The sequence below is a fragment of the Prionailurus viverrinus genome, chromosome A2, assembly GCF_022837055.1.
Source record: "Prionailurus viverrinus isolate Anna chromosome A2, UM_Priviv_1.0, whole genome shotgun sequence".
Lineage (NCBI taxonomy): Eukaryota > Metazoa > Chordata > Mammalia > Carnivora > Felidae > Prionailurus > Prionailurus viverrinus.
In genome coordinates this window covers 94,407,843-94,425,313 of record NC_062562.1, presented here as the reverse complement: position 1 = coordinate 94,425,313, position 17,471 = coordinate 94,407,843, and the positions used below count along the sequence as shown (strand labels likewise).

Here is a 17,471-nt window from a genome sequence, read left to right as displayed (position 1 = left end):
GATCACTCAGTTAAGGCTGTATCTGGCAATTTTATCCACTATAAAGTTAGTATTCTCCCCTTTGAAAATAATAAGTCATTTGTAGACTTATTGAGTATTTTGAGACTAAGTAAGTATGTTGGTTTTCATCAAACTCTCACAAACTAACTTTAGTTCTATTAATATTTTCCTAACTCCATCTTCTTCTCTATATTTACTTCTTGGTATTTTACTATAATAAATAGCTTTTCTTTCTTTCTATTTATATCAGCACAGACACACAAAATTTGGATTTATTCAATGGATCAGAACCCATTACTATTCATTTTGATGCTCAGATTGTCAGGTATGGCCAGTGGGAACCTCTTCAAGCTGGCTCCTATATAATTTGTCAAGTCTCCATCATTCTTTGAGCATTTTCTACTTTCTGGAAGAGAAAGATATGCTGGGCTTGTCTTGTACTTTGCCTATCCCAGGGCTGGAATCTGTCTTTTCTCATAGGAGATCTGTTTAGGGTGTATTTATAAAACAGGTCTTGGATAGTGGTTGCCAGTAAGCTGTATTTCTCATTTATGGTTGGTAAATCAGTCTCTTGTGAATTTGGTTTGCATTAAGGAATTCTCCAGCACTCAGTCTTCCTCACTGAACCTGTCCAACTGAGGGGCAGACTCTGAATTGTAGTGTTAGCGTATTCAGCTGGGGATGCCCAACCTGTAGCAGCTTCCGATTTCCAGTGCAATGTATGGCTCTTCCATCTAAGGTACTACCACAGAGCAGGGATTCAGTGAAGAGTGCATATGAGAAGCATCCCAGAAGGCTATAATCTAAAAACTAAAAGCCCATCCCAGGCTTCAGAAATTTTAAGGTGACTTACCTATCAGGACCACTTCTGGAAACCTCATGTTCTGAAGAATAAGGAAACACCCTCCTATTTAACCATTTGAGAACTCTCAATCTTCAGGAACACAGACCATGAGAAAACTCCATTGATGAGGCAAATCTGGCACACTAACTTCATTCAGTGCTTTCTTGTGGAACGTTGAAATAGTCCAGTGAACTCCTAGGACCACTCTTAAAATGGGTGAAGGGTCTTGATGCTTCTGGAATAATAAATCCATGTTTTCCAATTCCTTTCCAATTGCTATTCTATAGGGCTTTAAATGGGCTGTATCTTTTCCAATTTATATATATTTGAGAAACATTTCTCAAAACATTTTCCCTTAAAGCATTGAGGAAAAGGAAACAAAAACTTGTAAAAATACATCTTTTAATAAACATCAAGAAATACAGTGCAGTTTCACTGAGGTTTTACATTGCAGTTTACAACAAACATTATCTATTATAGTGTATAATTACAAGTAAAGTAAACTCAAGAGTGGTTCTTTTTTTTTTCCTCCCATGGCTGGATAAACCAAATCTGGTGCATCATATCACATTTAAGGTTGTTTTCCAAGCTGGATTCTGTAAAAGGCCCTTAACATTAATAACTTGTAACAACAACAAAAAAACATATCCCCCATCACAATGATAGCTTGATGAGTACTCAAAAACTACTAAAAAGAAATGTAAATACTTGCTTTCCTTTGATGGCTTTGAAGAATAGGTATTGATAGCAAATCTGAAATATTAAAGACAATAAGGGAAACAGCTGTTTCTTTTGCCTAGTATATCCATAATAAATACTAATTTGAGTCTACAGATTATGAAAAGACTGCAAAAAATGCTTACAGGAAAAGCTGCACATTTATATTTATGATCGCACGGACTAAAACATGTCTAGTGTATTAATGGTTGAATCTGCTTTTCTTTAACATTGTTTATACAAAGAACAGGAAGATGGTAGAGTTCTTGACACTTCTGGACAAATTTAGTGAGAGAGGGGACTGATATTAATTAGCACAGGAGTAAATTAATATTAATCTCAAAATTCTACTTGCCATTGTTTTGGAGTGATCAAGATTCAGCCACATCTGCGAAGAGTAAAAAGGAATGGAACTGAAGGTAATCAGAAGCTATAACTAAAAAAACCATAGTTTTGCATGCTTTATACTGATGGCATTTAAAAAGTTTACAACTGGATTTATTTGCTATATACATAAACTAGTGCTGTAATTGCGGGGGGTGGGGGGGGGGGGTGGGGAAGAACCACTTACATCCACAGAAGTACCAGAATCATATCCAGATTTGCAAAGAGGCATAATAACCACCTGTTTACCATGCAACTAGCTGTTTGTGAAATATGTAATGGTTAATAAAACAAAATCCTTATGAACATAGTACTAATGTGTAGCAAATTATACCAATTAAGTCAGCAGCTCAAATTCATAAGGGTAAAGACCCAATTTCCCTGAATTTCTAAGCATTCATCTTGGTGTTAACATGGTTGTACCTAAATATTACCCCTTTAGAGGAAAGATTTTAAATACTCCTCCCTCTTCAATACATCATCATACTCTCAGAGGTGAGAAGGAAACAATTTAATTTCTCTACCAATTTTGTCCATTCTCATGAATCCAACAGTGTCATTACAGTGTCTAGGCTAAGGTAGGTGCTCTAAAAGATCCAATGAACTGAATTTCTAAGTTCCAGAATATTGCTGGTATTGTACAATAAGCCTGTCTGCTAGAAAGCCACGTCGCTGGTTGAAATATATTCCTGGATCAATGACTGAGAAATTAAGACCAGCTGCCAATAAAGTCAGACTGTTCCCTGTTGTTTAACAGTTTGATTTTCTTTATTATATTAAAATTTCTTAGTGGATGGGACCTGATCTCATACTTTTCATGTATTCTCTATAGCACCCACTAAAGTGTTGAGCAAAGATATACGCTCAAGGAAATAATCAGTGACAAGGGCAGGAACTGAATCAAGAGTGAATGTGGTCATGGTGAAGCCATAACTTACTTCACTCATCATTCAAAAGGCAGTCACCAGAGTGAATCTCTGATATTGTCGCCAAAGAACAGATGCTCGTCCCCTACCACTGTCTAAAAGAGAACCAACCACTTGGGCCTCTTTCTTTCTTTCTCTTTGTCACTAAGAGATTATACAGGTGCAGGTGTATTACTTGGTGGATGCTATCTGAAAAAAAATAAGGCTTTTCTGCCTCAGAGAGGAAGCACCAATCCATCGCATGGCCCCATTTTAACTCTAATAATACAATTTACAGAATCATTAACTTTTAAAATTATGTTAAATGTTATCCATACTAGTAGTTATTTAAAATGTTAGACTTATTCTCTGTGCCATCACTTAAAATGCATTTTACTTTTAAACACTGCCATGAGGTAGAAGATAAGGAACTCACAAAGAAAGTAATCTTCAAAATACCAAACTCTATTCAATACAATTAGCCCCGAGAGAAAGGTAAGAAAAGTTACAGCCTTAAGCTGGTAGACTGACTACTGTTAAAACATTACCCTTACCTGAAAGAAATTTCTTATATTTGAAATTGCCCTTCTTCCCAGTTTAAGGTATTATGGAAAAAGGACAATACACATTCTGAAATACTCATAAAGATCATGTACAACAGCCTGTCTTAGCCATCATTTTTTTACTTTACCATGTTGTTCTAAATCACCTCAACTGAGACACAGGTCCTTTCCACTTGAATAACTGATTAGATATCAACATAGAGGTTAAAAATCCTTCTAGCATAAGAAGCAAGATAAAAGGAATGATTCACATTTGAAATAATGTACTTTTCATAAAACTAGCAGCACTTCATTCTACTGGGACATACAAATTTGGCTTCATTGGTCAGAAACAAAGAAAAATGTATATAGGTCTAAAACAGCTCCTTGTACAAGGGAAATGTGAGGCTACAAGTTTTCTCTGAGAACTAACTACTTCCCCATTAGGTGGTATGTGAAACTACTGGAATGTCAATTTCGATGGCAGAGAGGCGAGAGCGTGCTGAATAGGGCTGTGAGTAAGTATGCATACTGGGAGGATGGGAATACAGTGGTTGCCAGAAAGGAGAAGGCAAAGATTTGCATGCACAGTACCAAATAAACAGTAAAAGGGAAGTCATAAACAGGCCCCCAGCACTAGCCATAGTGACATACACTGCGTAGTCAAATGTAAAGACTGGCTCAAATTTCTTGTTCAGATGAATGTTATAAAAGATGACCCAGATGGATGGGGAGAGGCTCACAGTACCTGCCAGGAAGAACAGCAGCCCAGCCACCAGATGGCAGCCTGCACTATTGACCAGACACTTGGCCAGTTTGATGTTGGGCACTGAGGACCTGAAGGCCGTGTTACACATTCCAATCAGGCAGAGCAGCAGGGCACCCATTGCAATCAGGATGCTGAGAGGCAGGGCAAACTGGAGGACCCGCAAGTCCAGCTGGTCAACTGATGAGTACCAAGTAGTGTCATACATCAGGCAGTCACTGCTCCCATCATATCGGGCACACTTCACCCACAGGCCAGTGTAAACAGTCAGATTCTTCTCATTTCTGTTGAATGTGATCAGTCGTAATTTCCTCCAGTTGGGAAGCAGAGTCCCCGCAAAGAGGCCTGCTACCGAGGCGATTCCACACAGGAAGGAGAGGACTGTGGCTGCATGGACATCCCGACAGCCCATGGCAGGCAGGCTTGTGCAGTACTGTCAGTCAGACTAGGGGTGACACACAAGAGGACAAATCATGAGGGGACAATAGGAGAGCAGAGCAGGAAGGGTGGTGCTGGTTGGCAGCACAACTAGTGATGTCAATGCAAAGAGGGAAATTCTGTCCCTGTTTCCTATGTATAATATGAATGTATATAAACACATATGCATGTGACCTCAGAGCACAGGTACACTCACATATGCTTAGTTACCACTGCCTGGGTCATGTAGCAGCTGAAGTTGTTGAACATGAGTACTTTTCTTCAAATATGAGTATTTTCAAGAAATATTGGGGTTTCAAGAAATATTGAACATGAGTATTTTTCTGCAAATCAGAAGAACCATCAAAATAATTTCAAATTCTCTTAACATCACATCTTAAAGTCTCTCAGTTGTCACTAATCACTCATTCAACGTATATATATGAAGTACTTTAATGTGTCCGGCCTTTAAATATACTGGGTTGGAGGACTCATAACTGTCAACTATAAAAAAACACAAACTCAGCCTCCAATGCTCATGAAATGTAAAACGAAACTAGCATGCGGCTGAGGTGAAGGCAGCTCATAAAAGACAAAGATGTAGGGAAAGAAGCATTACAAGACAGCAGACTGGCTGAGGAGGGACTCTGAGCCAGACTGCTAGCATTCTAATCCCCACTTCCTCATTTACTAACCAAGTGACCTTGGGTCAGCTACAGAACTTCTCTGTAATTCATCTTCCTCATCTGTAAAAATAATAGTACCTACCTCGCAGAGTTCTTTTAAGTATTCAGTGAGTTAATATAATGTCCAGTACTTAAAACATGTCTGGCATGTTGGTAAGAGCAATTCAAGTGTTAACTACTTCTTAGCACTCAGTGACCAGCTCAGTGCCTGGCACACAGAGCAGTTTAAAGAATGTTTGCTGAATAAACTTTACATAAGAAAAAGCAACATCTATGGGGCGCCTGGGTGGCTCAGTCGGTTAAGCCTCCGACTTCAGCTCAGGTCACGATCTCGCGGTCCGTGAGTTCGAGCCCTGCGTCAGGCTCTGGTCTGATAGCCCAGAGCCTGGAGCCTGCTTCCGATTCTGTGTCTCCCTCTCTCTCTGCCCCTCCCCCGTTCATGCTCTGTCTCTCTCTCTGTCTCAGAAATAAATAAATGTTAAAAAAAAAAAAATTAAAAAAAAAAAGAAAAAGCAACATCTAACATCTCATTCCTATATACTAGCCACACTGATAATTACAAAATCTAAACGAACTCCTCTCCAATGAGTTAGTCAAATGAAAAGAAGAGAACAAAGACCCCTGAAATTAGTCTGCTCAACTACTTCCCGGCCGACTCAAGCTGACTTGCATGCTTTTCAGGTTATTACAGTAGTGGTTATTGGTTATTATACAATTAGTGCTCATATAAGATGAATGCAAAGATTCTTGAAGTTATGAGAACCTATATATCTCTACCAATGCTATTGTAAGAAAAGGAAAAAAAAAAAAAGTAGCCAGGCCTTTCTCTCATTGCAAATTAAAGGGCTGTGTGTGTTCTTGGGGTGCCTAGGTGGCTCAGTCAGTTGAGCGTCCGACTTCAGCTCAGGTCATGATCTCACGGTTCGTGGGTTCAAGCCCTGCATCAGGCTCTGTGCTGACAGCTTGGAGCCTGTGGCCTGCTTCTGATTCTCTCTCTGCCCCTCCCCTGCTCATTCTCTGTTTCTCTCTCTCAAAAATAAATAAATGTAAAAACAATTTAAATAAATAAATAAATAAATAAATAAATGGCTGTGTTCTTTCTCTGTATATGACAAAGTACAAGAACCAGTATCTTATTCAGCTTTAAGAGTCTGAAACTCACTTTCCAAACCACTCAAATGTATTTTCTCTGCCTTCTATCATACCCCCAATGAGGCAACACAACAGACTAATAAGGCAGCACATTTACTTCTTTTAGTCAGATAATGATGAAGGGGCATCTTCATGATACATACTGTATGTATGTGTTCAGAGTACCCATCATCCTTTGCAGAGTCAAATATTATCTGCTGCGATGGTGGAGTAGCATTCCCAGGAGTTCAGGGGCCAGAAAGAAGATCAAAATGCTAAACTGGGTTAGGACTTGATCACATGTGTTTGAATGGGAAGGCATAATGTTCTTTAGGAAACATATTTGCATATTAATATAATCACATAAACTAGGAATAACTTTACTAGCAGAAAACATATAGGTATGTATACATACCTATATAACTGTACAATATAAAATCAAAGTGTAAGCACAAGTGAATCATTTTTCAAAGTCTTCAAGCTAAACATAATTAGTTCTGAGTTTCTCCATTAATATTAGTTTACTACTTGTTTATTATGTTGCCTTCTGTCAAGATTACCAGAAGTAGAAATTGTTTATGAATATGTAACAGATGAAAAAAACAAAGGAATTATAGTCTGAATTTATATTTTTCATTCAAATTGGGGGGAAACACTGTCTTGCTTAATTTTAGCAACCAACCACCTTGTTCCAGCAATGGAAACTGTGGTGCAGGTTTGAGGATGTTTATACTGGAAAAGGCTGCTAATGATGTCACGCTCCAAATTTCAGCTTCTTGTTGATTTTCGTTCATTTACCTGTCTCCCCCACATGCTGTTACCAACTTGCACAGTACCTGGCACATAAGTCATTCTGGCAATACTGGAATAAATAAGTATTCCACTATACTAATAGTGGGCCTATGGGGCGCCTGGGCACTATTGGGCACTATTAGGCTACTGGTAATGTAGAACTGGACAAGGAAGTAGTTATTATAAGTAATAATTCATTCAATGAATTGATTTATTCAACTCAGTATTTAGCACAAGCAAAATACCCTAGATTGACACTGAGGCCACTAAGATCTGGACCTTGCTCCAATGTGTTAACAATCAGACTGAGAGAAAGAATATGCTGCTTTATGAGAACTCAAAATGCTAACAATCAATTATATGATTACTACCTATCAACTGATATTGTTAGATATTAAGGAAAGTGAACCAGTAAGGTACCTGTTCATAAAAATGTATCATCCAGCGTTAGAAAAAGACTGAGCAATGAAAGAGAATGATGATTTGATTAAAGTTGTGAAGACTCAAGAAAAAAGGTTCCTTCTGTTTCTCTCAAAGCCTCAAAACTCCTTTAGGCAACGCGCTCAGCATCCTAACCCAATCACAAATTCCCTCTTGCTTTCAGAGATAGGCGTCAAAAACTTGGAGTATCAATATAATTGAGATTTCTCCAATCAAGCTGTCTTGTGCCACTAATTCCTACAATACAAAGGGAGTAAGAAACGATATCAGAATGAATGACTTTAATATTAATAAATAAATTTCTGTAGTTCTTAGACTATAGACTATCAAATGACACTAATGAACAGAGGTGGGTCAATATTTACTTTGGGATCAAGTGTGTTAATATTTATACTGCATCAAATCAACACACATGTTATATCAGTCCCCTGAACTTGCTTTTACTGAAGCATTCTTAGCTCAGACCCCAGAGATTGAGTAGAAGTCCTAATTTACACAGCCAACAAAAAATGCAATGGCATTTTTCACATGGGAAATACTATTAACCTCAATTCTTTAGCTAATTTCAACCTCAGTGCTGGAATTAATGTCCTTGCTCTTTGTAACTTTCTTTGGTTGCTTTACTTTTTATGACCTGTTCTTAACTCCACATATGCATGATTTGATGTCATAGATCTCACTAGAGGGATGAAATAACATTTAATAGGGATAGTTAGGAAAAGGAATGTTTAATGATTTAAAACTGAAAATAATGCTCTCAGGTTAGGATTTGTTCATATTAAGAGGGTGAAAGATCTCTACTCTTGTGCTATGCCAATTAATTCTTAATCCAAAATAATTAAACAGAAATCTGATTATTTCACTTTTTTTTAAGATTTTAAGTAATCTCTACACTCAATATGAGGCTCAAATGCATAACCTTGAGATTAAGAGTTGCATGCTCCACCGACAGAGCCAGCCAGATGCCCCTTGCTACATTTCTTACATTCAATGGCTTCCTATTTCCCTCAGAATACAGTTTCTAAGTTTCAAAACTTTCCCATGTTTTCCAAAGTTTCAAATCCCACCATCTGGTTCCTGCCAAATCCTCAATATCCTTATTGTATCAGCTTCCCATCTAACATGCTACAGACTATGTAGCCATACTGCTTTTAACTCTTCAAATTTTGCATATTTATTTATTTATTTATTTATTTATTTATTTATTTATTTTTGAGAGAGAGAGAGAGAGAGACAGAGTGTGAGTGGGGGAGGAGCAGAGATATAGGGGGACACAGAATCTGAAGCAGGCTCCAGGCTCTGAGCTGTCAGCACAGAGCCCAACATGCGGCTCGAACTCACGAACCATGAGATCATGACCTGAGCTGAAGTTGGACACTTACTGACTGACCCCCAAATTTTGCACTTTTAAATTTGGCTAAAGGCTTTAGTTCATGCTATTTTTCCTTCTAGGACTTTCTTAATTTCATTCTATTCTTTGCTTACCTAACAGGTATTCATCTTTCTAATTTCCAAGGAGGCTGGCCCCAAACCTGTTTTCTCTTCTCCTATCCTTAACCTCCCCACCGGCCCTGGTTATATGATCTGAAAGCACCTTTGTACTTTTTCTTTGGTAGCAGTGATTATGCTTATAATTCCTCTTTCAACATTTATCTTTCCTACCAGACTGAATTCCAGGAGGACAGAGTGCCTTCTCTTTTATTCTGTCCCACACTGGTACACAGAAGACACTCAATTATTTGTTAAAGAAATAAACAAACAAATAAATGTAAGGTCCACATGGGTATAGTCATGATCCAGGGAGAAGGTCACAAATTTGCTCTGTTATCAGTTTCTTTCATTCATTCACTCACTTACTCATTCATTCATTCATACCCTGTGTTTTGAAGTCTCCAAGTTGCTTCTAGACCATGCCTCCGCTTTCCACTCTTACGTGACCAGTCTCTCCTATTTTTTTAAAACAAAGTTCATTTTCTTGCCCTAAAAACTTCCCAAGATAAATGAGGCCATTCCCAAGTATTTACATAGAGACTATTCTTCTATAAATAAATATCTAAGTTTGGCAACACTAGTTAACTTCCATAGTGGTCAATGGATCAATCAATTACGACAGTGTTGAACCTGGTGTTTTCTACTTAATAGGTATGTTACTAGTGGATATACTCCTTTATTAAGAGTGGTTAATATATCAAATTAATGTTCATCAAAGCAAAACTATTTTTAAAGCAAAACTATTTTATTTGTATTTAGATTTTCTTTTTAAAAGAGCAATGGAGAAAAAAAAAAAGATAAACACCTTTTTGTCACATGAAAATCCCTTATTAGGGACTGTAGAAAGTATGTAAGGTTAAAAACACACTAACAAATCTAAGTAGCACTCCTGAATACCAGCTAGGTCAAATATACAGGTGTCTGGGCTTTTTGTTTCCATCGAAGAGGCAACCTGGTATTACAGTCCCAGCAACCGAAGACCCAAATGCCAGTCACAACCTGGGCAAGTCATCTATGTCCTCTGAACTCAAATATCTCACCTATAAAATGCCATCCAAGGTAGCTGTAAGACCATGAACAGTAAAACCCTTTGTAAAACAGAGTATGGTCAGAAATTTAAGTTTATAATGATTACTAGTAGGCTTATTTATTTTCTTTAGCTAGGAACACACTTTTCTTCCGGATCTTAGCAAACAATCACACATGGTTACAGCCATAAAACAATAATAACAGAGCATTCTCTTTAGAGTAGTTACTGAGCACATCAAATGAAGTCTCTGTTTCAAAACAAGCACTTCACATTTGTCATCTATCTGTTCCATGGTGACTTTCAGAGAAGTAGATGGATAAAATTTGGTACGCAGTTAAAGGTGATCAAATGTATCATTTCAAATAAAAATATTTTCAAAAAGATATCTATGGTTTTGAATAGTGTTCAAAGAAGTCTAAGGCAGGAATAATGGGTAACAGCTTTAGGAATTCACAGACCCATCGCTACGTAATTTTTTTCAGGGATAATCCCAGGAATAGCTATATGAGAACACATGTGTAACAGCAGCTACATTAATTCTTGATGGTAACACTAGCAGTCCCTTCTACCAGTAATTTGAGTTATTTTAGAAACTGTAGGTCAATCATTGCACTCACAAGGGAGATCTATCTTATAACTTTATTTTGCTGAACAAGAGAAAAACATGACATCTCATATATGGTGGAAAAAGGAAAAGGAGTAAAATCAAAGAATGTACTTACTCTTTGAAGTACTTGACAGCTCTAAAACAACTTTAATCAACTTAGAAGAAATATATGCACATCTGAATAGACAGTAGAGATGATCTGGGCCTAAAGAAATAGGGAAAATGTCCCAAATTAACATGATACTTCTCTAAATTATGTGTATATGTATACACACACACATATAACGTACACACACACATATATAACGGATTTTTTAGATCCTTCTGATGATTACGAATAAGGAGAGCCAAGGAAACACTGTGCAGTTAGTTGTCTTGAAAGTAAAAGAAATTTGTTTCTTTTGTACCTTTTAAAAGAATACTGATAACAAAACTAGGCTGAACAAAAGTTGATCTGCATTGTGCACCCTAAACTTTGCAACTAATTTACAATTCCACCAATGGCTCTACCTGCCACTTAAGTATGTTACCATAGATCTATTTTAAGCATCAACAACTTCCTTTTCAATTTATCACAATAGGTAGGACAGGATACAAACTTGTAAAAGCTTCAGAACTTCCTGGATAAGGCATTTATCACTAGCCCTATTATTATTATATAGAATGTTGTCCTCAACAGTCTGCACAGAAGAGATTTCAATCAAACTGTAATTTTTCTTTTCTAAATGTATGTTTCTTGAGTTAATATCATAGAATTCCTCACTCCAAATTAAGGTAAATTGATTTACAATTAAAGACACACACCAGGATCCCTGACTTTTCATTTTAAGTGGGGTCACCAAATCTGGCCTTCCTCTAACGTGGTGACGAGCCCCCTCCAAGGCGTTATTACACACAACTTGGGCTTCAGAGTAAACCAAGCTTCCAGAAAAACCCGCACTCCTTCTCCTTTCCTTCAAGCCCTGTCCTTAGAAGCATCAGAGCTAGCAGAAAGAAAGAGAGCAAAAGAAGGGGGAAAAAAAGCTCTCCTGGTTAGAGCCAATGGAAAGAGACCGCAACAGTGACTGTGAACAAGCCCATCCCTGGAACACTGAGTGGGTCTGAACCAAGAGCAGGTCATCATTACACAACCAGCTGGTGATTCAAAAATAGCAACTTCCAGCTCCACACCTCACACCCCGCTAGCCAAGCCCAAGCCCTTGGCTGCTGCGGCAAGACACCTCGACATTTCCATACTCCTCTGTACAAAATAATTTTTTAAAGCCTTATAAAATACCTCCTCACTCAATTTTCACGTCCACAGATGTGGTCAACAGTTTTCAGGGTCCCTGATTCTCTTCGACTTAGCTATTTTACACAAAATCCTCCACTATTTATGCAAAGGACCCAGATTCTTGACGTCCACAGATGTGGTCAACAGTTTTCGGGGTTCCTGATTCCCTTCCACTTAGCTATTTTACACAAAATCCTCCACTATTCATGCAAAAGACCCGGATTCTTGACCACACCTACCTGTTTCTCACATCCAAGACATTTCACTCGCCGACACTGAGGAGCTTCTTAGAGCGTCTCCCTCGCGGCGTCCCAGGAAGTGCGTCCCCGGCGAGCCGCACCGGAGGCTTCTGGGAGCTTAGTCAGGTTCTCCCGAGACCCTAATCAGGAATGCCCTGAATGACTGAGAGACTACAATTCCCAGAAACCACGGGGACGCCGGCCGCAGGCAACATCCTGCGACCACCTCTCGCCGATCTCCCCAACCTCCAGCCACATTATTCCCCTTGCACCTTCAGTTCCGTCCAGGTTTCAGTTACAGCTGTTTAAAAAAAAAAAAAAAAAGTTAAACGAAACAGAAGTAAAAATACTTTTGAGTTGGGTGCTCAAGTAAATATTTACTACTAAATGTGATCTCCGCTTAAGATTTGTTAGCAAAAATCCTTACATACATTTTTTCATAAAACATTTATGGAGTCACAAAAAGGAAAACAGCTCAAATTGATTTGGAATATTTTCAAAGATAGAGAATTTGAATGGTACAATGAACACCCATACACTTACGCTCTAGATTCAACAATTATCAACATTTGCCACATTTATCTTCTCTCCACTTATATGTATGTGATCACTATGATGATAGGCATCGTGACAGTTTAGCATCCTTTGTTTTAAAATTTTAAAAACATATTTAGCTGCTTTGTTTTATATGGGGTTTTGCTACATATTAGTTGGGCTGCCTTGGGCAAGTTACTTCCCTCTGAGGTTATCTGTAATGAGGATAAGATTACCTGCATCATAAAATTGTCTTGAAAATTAAAGGGACTTAATACAGGCAAAGCGCTGAGCACATAACTGGCTATTAGATATTTGAACTAACTCCACTCTTCTGCACAATTTCAACATCCTGTCCCTTTCTTTGTGGCTTCTCCTAAATATGAATTACTGTATTCGTGAATATCTGAATTAAAATAAAGGTTTCAGAAGTCTTGTATTGGACAGATCTGATTTCTTTTTCATATATAAAGGATGTTGAAGTGTCATGATGCCTACTAATTTCAAATGATCACACACATAAATAGAAATAAAGTAAATGTGGCAAATGTTAGTAATTGTTGAATCTAGAGAGAGGAATTATATGGGTGTTAATTTACCATTCCAATTCTCTGTATCTTTAAACATTTTCAAATAAAAGTTTGAAAAAAGCATCATAGTTTTAAACAAAAGTAAAGAATGGCATCCATCCCTATCCCACTCTGCCCCTGTGCTTAACTTGGGCAAGTTAAGTAACCTCCTTGTGGCTCGGGATCTTATCTAAAAATAATGGTAAGGATTGAATGAGTTACTATACATAGAGAAGTTTACAACAGTGTCTGACACTGGTTTTTGTTGTTGTTGTTTTTAACCATTTTCCATTTTGTGTTGCTCGAGGGAATTTTGTTAGTGATGGAAAAGGGTGAAAGTCTACTATCCCTATTACTACCTTCCCATCTGCCATACTGCTTCAGAGGATGGATAGAACTATCTAAGACCAGAAGCAATCTAATCCTAAAACTAGACCTAGAAATGTAATTATGAGAAAGAATATTCGACCTCAGTGATGGATGATGGCAATATGACACAGCATAACTCACTTCTTTGCTCTGAACTTCAGCTCTTTCATCTAAAAAACTGAATTGAATCCCATAACTGTATACAAAATCATTTTATAATTTATTTCCTCATCACTAATGAATACTACCTGGTTAGCAGACGTTAGCTGGGATGAATATGTAATTGATTATAATAAAAAAGTAACAGCACCAAAAGGAAGGGATGACAACACTATTTTTAAACTAATTGATAAGTTCATGTCTATGGTTAACCTGGCCTTTGGTATAGCAAAGATGGAACAAAATGCATATGCACACACCTTGGTGGGACTAGAATATTGGAACATCATTCTCAGAAGTACTCTAGGAAAGACTTTAGATCAGCAGTTAAGAATCCTGGCTTTCGATTCTTTTCTCAAACGAGACTCCTTCCCCCCCAATCATGGAGACTTTTCAAGGAGTAAGTCAAATCCTTAAAAAAATTCACTGCAGTCTCTCGCCACCAAAATTCTACAAAGGTCTGCTTACTGTATTAGTTTCCTATTGTTGCTGTAACAAATTACCACAAAATTCAGTGTCTTAAAATTACACAAATTTATTATCTTACAGTTCCGAAGGTCAGAAACCTGACACAGATCTCACTGGGTTAAACTAAAGGTGTTGGTAAGGCTGCATTCTTCTCTGAAAGCTTGAGGAAAGGTTCTGTTTCCTTGTCTTCTCAGCTTCCTGAGGACACCTGCATTCATTGGCTTATGGCCCCCTTCCATTTTCAAACTCAGCAATGGCTGGTTGAGTCTCTCAACATCTGAATCACATCACTCAGACATTCTTCTGTAACCCTCTGTCATCTTTTAAGAACTCTTATGATTACATTTGACCTATTTGCACCACCCAGGATAATTTACTCTATGGTCATCAGATGAGCAACCTTAATTCTCCCTTGCCACATAACAGAGCATATTCACAGCATATTCTTGAGATGAGGATGAGGACATCTTTAGGGGACCATTATCCTGCCTGCCACAGTCACTAATAACTCCTTTCCGTTGCATCCAAGGGTCTCTTTTGGGTTCCGAATTGTCTTCCACCTCCTTCAGGTCCACATTGCACAGTTCTGACTGCCTCTCCCCCCCCCCCCCCCCCCCGCACCCACCCCGAACTCTGCTTTCTCGTTTTTGGAAACATCAACATTTCTACCCTACCCATTTCTACCATGATTTACCTGATTTGTTCCCTGTCCACCTGTTGCTTTCACGTTCTCCTCCCCATTCCCCAATTATCAAAAGCCTCTGTCCTTGGGGCCCTCTCTATCAATAAATACTTCTTCAAAGGGTAACCTGAAATCTCCAAATCCACATGTCTGGCCAAGACTTTTCATAACTTTAGGACTATTTCTAATTACCAGCTCATATTGTTAACTGCCATTAACTTTAATTTCAGCATTCTCCAAATATAAGTTAATAATTATACTCCTTATGGCTTCCAACATTCCTTATTTTGTCAGCGGTTTCCCTTTCTTATCTGTTTTTGAAATCTTCATACTTTTTAGTTAAATTAGGGACCACATCTTAATTCTTCCTTTGGAATTTCCATTTGCTCTTTTTTCACTACAAAGAATTGTCACAATCCTATTTAAGCCCTTGTCTCCTCATATTAAGATATGTGCAACAATTTCCTTATGTATATATTGCCAATTTAAAAATAATAGAGAACATTGAATATTTCTTACATTCCAAACACGTTTTCCATGAATCATCTAATTTAATCACAATAACTCCACATTAATGACAAATAAATTGAGATGCAGAGAGGTTAAATGATATGCTCAAAATTAGTAAGTAGTTTGTGGTAGGTATTCCCAAAAGGTAGCTGTTACCATTCAGAACTTTCCAGATCAGGGCAGTCTCCTTATTTTGGATTTGTGTCTAAAACTGTACTTTTTTGAAATGCCCGTTGAAGCTATTCTGAACTTGGAATGGCTTTCAACTATCCTCTTTTCCCACTCAAATCCTGCTTTCACCCTTATCTGAATAATTTTATCTTCTCTAGATTATACACGTCAATTCCAAATTGGGAAGCAACTAGCACATATTGTTCCCTTTTTATGTTTTAGTCATAGCTCACCATAATATTTCCATGACTAAAACTCAACAAATACAGATTAATTTAAAAATTTCCCTACATACTATGTTTTAGAGGAGTCACATAAAAAATACTATTAATTGGGAAGTTGGGAAACATAGAGAGATAAGTAGGAAAGTATTATGGGTAGAACATATTCCTCAAAAGTTCCAATGTTGGGAGTCCTAACTCTTTCAACATACCTCAGGATGAGACAGGGTCTTTACAGAGGTAATGAAGTTAAAAAGAGGTCATTATGGTGAGCCGTATTCAATCATGATGTTTCCTTATAAAATGGAAAAATTTGGAGACAAACACACACACACACACACACACACACACACACACACACACACACACACACAATGCCATGTAGATGATGGCAGAAATTGGGGTGTTGCTTCTATAAGCCAAGGAACACCGAAGTTGACTAGCAAACCACTAGAAGCTAGACAGGTAACACAAAAGAGATTCTCTCCCAACAGCTCTCAGAAAGAACCACCTTGATCTCCAATTTTTAGTTTCCAGAATTGTGGCACAACACATTTCTGTTAAGTCCTTCAGTTTATGGTACTTTGTTACAGTATCTTAGCAAACGAATACAAGAAATAAGGGAAGAACATTCTGGATAATCAAGCAGTGAGCTGTCATTTTAAAAATGGCTAGAACTTTGTAATCTACTATAAAAGAGGTAGGATGAACGCCCATGTTTTTAGTCTTAATAAAGTTACTGGTGAATAGGGGAGGGAAGGAAATTGAACAAAAGAATTGGTTTAAAGTGGCATAACTGAAGGCGTCTTTGTGTAATTGAATTCAGGTGCTAAGTCTTTGTCATTTACCATGCCCAGAACCCCCTCCTTTCATCACCACTGTTTTTAACCCAGTTTTTACAGATAAACCTGTATAAACTTTTGATGAACGTGTTACAAATTTGGCAGTATGGCATTAGTGGTTCTTTAAAGCAGGTGAATTTTTCTGGTTTCTATTTTTATAGGAAAGGCCATGTGTACACATTACATTGTTCTTATAATTTCTGTTGACCTCGAAGTAGTACCAGTTCATGGAAAGATTTGTTTTTGAAACTGAGGCTTATTACAGAGTACTCTTCTTTTGCCTCATTAGGATTTGGTTGACCAGAGACTTTTATTTACTGTCATCTAATGATGTTTCAAATCCATTCAAAGCCATAAGCTTTTACTCAGCACCTGCTCTTGATTTGAAGTACCATTTTCAACCTCCCTCAATTTGTAGCAAATCATATACAATAAAACTGAAGGAATATTTTAGCTTTATAATTATATCCTTTTTCTTATTATAAGAGAATTACACCATGGTCTTCTTAAAGCCTTTTATATTGGAATAATAACAGTAATAATGTTTGATAACAAATAAGAAAATGAAGCCACTGGTGAGAAGATATTGGCAATTTCAGAAAAATATATTGAAATATGTGCCATGAACAAAGGAAGCTTTTGTCCTTCATTTTCGACTTTCAATGCATTTGGAGTTTATAA

At 37.6% G+C, this 17,471-nt stretch overlaps 1 protein-coding gene across 3 annotated transcripts; it reads right to left on the bottom strand.

The window, feature by feature from the left end:
• Nucleotides 1–1,244: 1,244 nt before the first annotated feature.
• Nucleotides 1,245–12,509, bottom strand: CLDN12 (claudin 12). Of its 3 annotated transcripts, XM_047831118.1 has the most exons (5): nt 12,266–12,509; nt 10,869–10,958; nt 4,141–4,603; nt 1,917–1,949; nt 1,245–1,597 (listed from the first exon to the last, which is right to left on the bottom strand). In XM_047831118.1, the coding sequence occupies exons 3-4, from the start codon at nt 4,568–4,570 to the stop codon at nt 1,933–1,935; spliced, it is 447 nt and encodes a 148-aa protein (XP_047687074.1). In that variant the 5' UTR covers nt 4,571–4,603; nt 10,869–10,958; nt 12,266–12,509; the 3' UTR covers nt 1,245–1,597; nt 1,917–1,932. The 3 variants fall into 3 exon arrangements, with proteins under 3 accessions (XP_047687074.1, XP_047687069.1, XP_047687061.1); XM_047831113.1 differs by having other exon boundaries at nt 1,247–1,949; nt 12,266–12,508; XM_047831105.1 differs by having other exon boundaries at nt 1,247–4,603; nt 12,266–12,504.
• Nucleotides 12,510–17,471: the final 4,962 nt, after the last annotated feature.